At 52.6% G+C, this 5,741-nt stretch overlaps 2 protein-coding genes across 8 annotated transcripts in view; one reads left to right on the top strand and one right to left on the bottom strand.

The window, feature by feature from the left end:
- Positions 1–5,741, top strand: part of LOC139805752 (uncharacterized) — a 335,505-nt gene that overhangs the window by 137,805 nt on the left and 191,959 nt on the right. The window lies entirely within an intron of this gene.
- The window catches only part of MYH10 (myosin heavy chain 10), a 100,494-nt gene continuing 97,459 nt past the window's right edge, over positions 2,707–5,741 (bottom strand). For both annotated transcript variants that reach the window (XM_071764489.1, XM_071764490.1), the window contains 2 exons: positions 5,337–5,509; positions 2,707–4,553 (listed from right to left, as the gene is read on the bottom strand). In XM_071764489.1, coding sequence (XP_071620590.1) covers positions 4,412–4,553; positions 5,337–5,509 — 315 coding nt within the window. In that variant the 3' untranslated portion in view covers positions 2,707–4,411. The remainder of the gene's footprint in view (positions 4,554–5,336; positions 5,510–5,741) is intronic.

The following is a 5,741-nucleotide window of genomic DNA, read 5'->3' as shown; positions in this document are numbered from 1 at the left end:
GCAGATGTGCTCTGTCCCTCTGCCACACCACTGAGTGCTCTGTTCCCGGGGATGCAGGAGTCCTGCTTGCCAAACCTTGGGGCCCTTGGCTTTCTCTCTCCTCTAACTTAGGTTTGGTGTCACACAAATGTTGGCTGCTCCTCCGAAAGGCTCCTCTGCTCCAGGCCTGCCCCCCATCCCACCCCTGGGGACGTGCAGCTCCTGCCCTCCCCATCCAGCTCTGGACCTGGGGTGAGGCTTGGGCACTGCAGGTGGGAGAGTTGTGGATGGGAATCCAGGTATGGGACTGAGCAGCTTCACACATTCCTGCCTGGCCAGCACCAGGGTGTCAGTGCTGCAGTGTCTGTCCCTCCTGCTGGGGTGGGAGGGGGCTGGGGGGGGGGCTGAGCCTGCCCAGGAGTCCCCCAGCACATCAGGGTCAGGCTCCTGGGGGGCTGGGGCTGAGCAGGGGCAGGAAGGAGGTGGAGGTGCTGGGCAGTGCACAGAGGGGGGACCCTCATGGGGCCAGCAGAGGTTGGGGGCAGTGTCAGCTGCCTTAAGGGGAGCTGTGGGGATCTGAGCACTGCTGAAGCATCTCCCCAGCGTGGCTGTGGGGCAGGGATGTGTCCTGCCCCTGTCCCAGTTCCCTGCCCCACTCTCCCCAGCCCTTATCAGCCAAACTCCCCCACACCTCCACAGCAGGGACTCCATGAGGAAAGCACTCATCCCACCTGGCTGCAGTGCCATGAAACCCCATCCCAGGCCCCTGTAGCCATCACAGCCATGTTCTGATCTCTGTAATGTATGAGTGGGTTCCACAGTGTCACCTCCAGGCTTCTGTGACAGTTTTGGGCGACTCTGTAGCATGTGGGTCTGTCAGGCAGCATATTCGTGTGAGTTCTCTATGTGCCTCAGAGGTGGTGGATTTAAAAATAAAAAACAAAAAAAACCACATAAAAACAAAACCCCATCAAACCCAGAGAGATGTGAACTGTGGCTTTAGAAATGGTCATTCCTAGGCTGCTCCATCTCCTTCCATTGGCTCTGCAGCTCCAAGTTGGTTTCTTTCCAAGCGCTAAGAAAAACCACTGGCCCCAGCAGCAGGGAGCTGGGCAGCCCCCACCCCGTGCTGCTGGGGTTTGTGTGGTTCCTCCTTCCTTGTGCATCCTCTGCTGCATTTGACTGTTTACATTTGTTTTATTGTACATAGGTTTGTAAACATACAATCTTTGCCTAAGATCTTTGTACATAACTTGGGCTTTGTAGCTTTATTTATTCAGAACCTATATGGCATGTTTCAATAGGACAGTGTACCATACCACCCTGGTGACACAGATGTAGTTTAAAAAAAACAAAAAACAAAAAACCAAACAACAAAACAGAAATGACCGTAATCTTAAAAAAAAAAAATAAAAATAAAGTTCTTTTAATGTGGAATCAATGGATTTTGCAGAACTGGTGGCAGTGGCTGTGTTTTGTTCTGTAGTGTGCTGGTGCTGCTGCTCTGTGCTCACCCTCTGCCTCCTGCTTCACCAGCCAGATGTGCCTGGAGGGAGCAGCCACTGCTGGGCACTTCCCTCAGCTGCAGCCTCTGCCTGGCACCGGAGTCCTGGAGTGCAAGAGTTGATTTGGGGAAAGAGTGGATTGAGGTGAAATCTTCAGAAGAAATACTTTGGTGTGAGGGTTTCCCAGAGAAGCTGTGGCTGCCCCATCCCTGGCAGTGTCCCAGCCCAGGTTGGATGGGGCTTGGAGCACCCTGGGCTGGGGGAGGTGTCCCTGACCATGGCAGGGGTGGCACTGGAGGAGCTTTAAGCTCTCTTTGAGCCCAAACTGATCTTAAGAACCTGGGCAAGTCTTGGAGGTCTCCAATGGCAGCTGCACAGGATTTTTGCTTCCTTGGAGTAACAGAACAGTGTGTGTGTCCCAGCCCTTTGTGCCTGCTGGGCTGACAGGGTTGTGGCAGCCCTGGGCCCCAGAGCCCCCACAGCTCTGCTGGCACCAGGGACTGGAGCTCTCCCTCCCTCACAGCCCCAGCTCCAGACTCTCCTCCCCTTCCTGCCCACCCTGCTCCCTGGGAGTGCCTGGCAGAGGGGGGAAGCAGCCCCAGCCCTTGGTGAGGAGGAGCTGTCCCTGTACAGAGCCTGGGACAGGGAAAAGCCCTTCCCTGGAGGAGCCACCACTGCCTGGAAGAAGAGACTTGAGCAAACTGCCCAGCAGCTGCTGCCTGGGAGCAGGGGAGTCCCCAGCAGCCCCATGGTGCTGGGAGGCTCCCACCAGACCATCCCCTCCTGCCCTGTGCAGCAGAACCCACCCAGAAGCTTCCAGCTTCTCCTTTCCTCCCATCCTTATTCCTGCCCTCTGGCCCCAGGCTGCTCCCTGTTCAGACACAACCTGGAATCAGCCAGGGAGTCCCCACTGCTGCCTGCAGGCAGAGCTCAGCTCCCAGCCTGGCTCAGGGAGGGCACAGAGCACCAGGACACACAAACACACACTCACACACACACACACACACACACACACACACACAAAACACATAGTGTGGGATTTCACTGCTCAGAAAAAAACCCCATAAAGGCAGAGCACGGGCTGAGCCTGTGCTGTAGGACCACAGCTCTGTGATTGCTATGACAGTGCCAAGGCCCTGACCCGGCCATTGATGCTGTATTTAGGTCAAAAGAAAATAAAAAAAACTCAAGCAAACAAAACAGGAAGAAGGGAAAAGGCAGCTTCCAGTCATATTTTCATTTATTAAGGTCTATGCCAGCCTCAGGAGAAAGCTCTTCCTGTAAGTAAACAGAGCAGGCGGCCACATCTATAATGAATAAATTTATTGTCTTACAAAAGTCATTGTCTAGAAATATGGGTATACAAGAAAACAAGATATTTGCAGTCAGATGCCTGGTGGTCAACAGCCAGTTTGATTAAAAATATCCAAACACACACAACAAAACCTTTGTGACGGATGTTAAAGCTTTTAACCAAAAAAAAGGAAATCCGTGTTGTTTTTCTTCTTTTTTTTTTTTTTTTTTTTTTTCTGAGCATGTGGCAGAGGAAGTTTCCTAGTTAACACTGATTCATTGTCACTAATATCAATAATACCACTTGGACTAGAGAGGTACATGATATGAAGCACAGTCAAAATTAATACATTAAATCATTGTTATATAGGCAAATTATATATGTAACATTGTCTTAGTACTGTAGTGTCTAAGGCACTTTCTGTAATGTCAGTTTTTCAGCTAGTTAAACAAAAAGAACACTAACTACTTGCTGTAATACTGTTCAAAATTAAAAAAAAAAAAAAACAAAAACCAAAAAAACCAACAAAACAGGATTCACATCCACTGGCATGTTAACTCGTAGGCGGGCAACCCCCTCGCTGAGCCCCTGCCACAGGCTCCTCAGTAGCCACAGGGCAAGTGGCTGTGCTGCTCCTGTGGCCACGCTGCTCCTCAGGGACCCCCTCACACCTCCTCCCACGGGGCAGCCGCTCGGCTCCACGTCCTGAAGACTCCTAAACTCAGCCATAAATTAATAAATTAATGTTGCCTGCACGCTGTGTGTGTTTCCCACTGCTGTTCACGTGATGCTGGCCTGAATATATACACAGCTCTGCCGGGTGTGGTGGCAGCAAGGTCTCAGAGAGGCAGAAAAAACTGTACAGATGAGGAAGGGTGAGGATATTTCGGGTGGCCTGTACTGCAGGAACACTTAACTGATGAGAGAGGTGCTGAGAACACGTCCAAATGATGCTGCAGGTTAAAAATGGACACTACTCCTTTATCCCTACGTTTCCCTCTAAACCCTTCCTGAGGCCTTTTCACAGTTTGCTCGCTGGTTTTGTGCTGTTCACGACAATGAGGAGAAAAGAAAGATACGGGTGTGGTTTGGTCTTCAGTGATCCAAGGGACTCAGCACAGCCCAGGGCTGCCTGAGCACAGAAGAAGTGGAAGGATGTTCTGTATGACAGAGCATGCAGAGTCATGACAACGGGTCTGTCCCAACCACCTACCCTCTGGGAATGAAGTTTTCTGTACTGATAAAAAAAACAAAAAAAAAAACAAACCAAAAACAACAACAACAACAACAAAAAAAGTTTCATCCTTCACATGATGCTTTATAAAATGGCTTTACAATGAGGATCTGGAAAAAGAGATGCACTGAACACAGACGATCCCGTTTTTTTGTTTACTATTATAAAAAAAAAAAAAAAAAAAAAAGCAGTTGTACCTATATCTGAAGCAGGGTACAGTATGGTGAGGCTGCAGAGCCTTAAGACATAGTTGACCTATGATAAGTAACCTTGTAGCATGCCGACGTCTGGTAAGGCAGATTTAGAGCCACAAGGCAGTTGGGTGGTCAGGAAAGTCCTTTTCCTCCTCCTGAGGGCTGTTCCGGAGGTGTCCCCATGCGGGCCGGGCCGGGCCGGGCTCTACTCGGCGGGGGCGGGGGGAGCTTCGTTCACGTCGCTGCCTTTGCTCTCCGCGTCGTCATCCGAGAGCTCCAGGGAGGCCCCTTCGATGTGGAGCTGGCGCCTGCCGGACCGGCTGGAGAAGGTGATGGGGCCGCCCCTCCTGTCACCAACACAGGCGGAGAGTGAGTGTCACCCATCGCAGACACATCCACAGCTCCCCAAACCCCACCCCTAAGGACCCTGGGGGACGTGGCAGCTCAGCTCGGGGCCACCCCCGGGGCAAACTTCACGGGTGGGGTTTGGAAACCCTCTCACTGACCAAAGGGTCTCCACGCTGTGTGCAAACATCTCCTGGTACTTTGGTTATTCCTGCTCGGGTTGTGCCATCACCTTAATTTGGCAAGACCCAAACAACTTAAAATACTGATGTGTGTATCCACCAAGCACCACACAGAGTGGGTTCTCCAACAAAAACACCTCGACTGCTCCTTGTGATGCACTGCACCACCTCCCCTGCCATCCCTACAACCCACCAGCTCAGCAGCTCTCCCTGTCAAGATTATTTTTATTCTGCACCAGCCTCAGCGTCACCTCTGCTGACTCCCACCTGCACTGGACACAGAGCTTGATCTCCCAAACTTGCTCTCCAGACTGGCCACTGGAGGAAACACATGGCTGAGCTGTGTCCTCTGGCACCTTTACCTACAGCTGGATTGAACTGGCAGCCCCAGGGAGTGCATCAATGGGAGCCCCACAGATCTCAGGCTCAGGAGATGTCAGGAATATCCCATCCCTGTGGTCTGGCAGCTGCCCCGTTACCACCACCACCCTTGGCAAGCAGGTCCCAGTCTGACCCGTTCCCTAACGCTGCAGTGCCACAGCTGGATGGTCCTCAGGGAGCCTGTGGGCACACGGGGGCTCAGACAAGCCCTGCCACACGTACCTTAACCTGTTTTTCAGGGTGCTGACCTCCCGGCTCAGGCCCTCGTTGGCCTCTGTGGCATCATCCAGCTCCCGCTGCAGCTTACGCCGGGAAGCGTTTGCTCGTGTGGCTTCCTCCTCAGCCTCCTCCAGCTGGCGTTTGAGCTGCTTCATCCTGGCATTGGCCTTCTCCAGCTACAAGGCCACACAAAATCAGGGCATCAGGAACAAACTCAGCAGCTGCAACCCCCCCCTGGCTGGGGAGGTCAACTACACCCTCTGCTCCCCAGGCACCCCGGGTGGGGATGAACCCACAGCCTCCCCACAGCCTCCAGGAATGCTGCAGCTCCTGGCTCTGGGCTGCCAGGGAACATAATGACCCAGCACACCTGGGAGGCTTTGACTGTTGGACTTGATAATCTTTGGG

The sequence above is a fragment of the Heliangelus exortis genome, chromosome 20, assembly GCF_036169615.1.
Source record: "Heliangelus exortis chromosome 20, bHelExo1.hap1, whole genome shotgun sequence".
In the NCBI taxonomy this organism is placed as follows: Eukaryota; Metazoa; Chordata; class Aves; order Apodiformes; family Trochilidae; genus Heliangelus; species Heliangelus exortis.
This window is presented reverse-complemented; position numbering and strand designations above follow the sequence as displayed.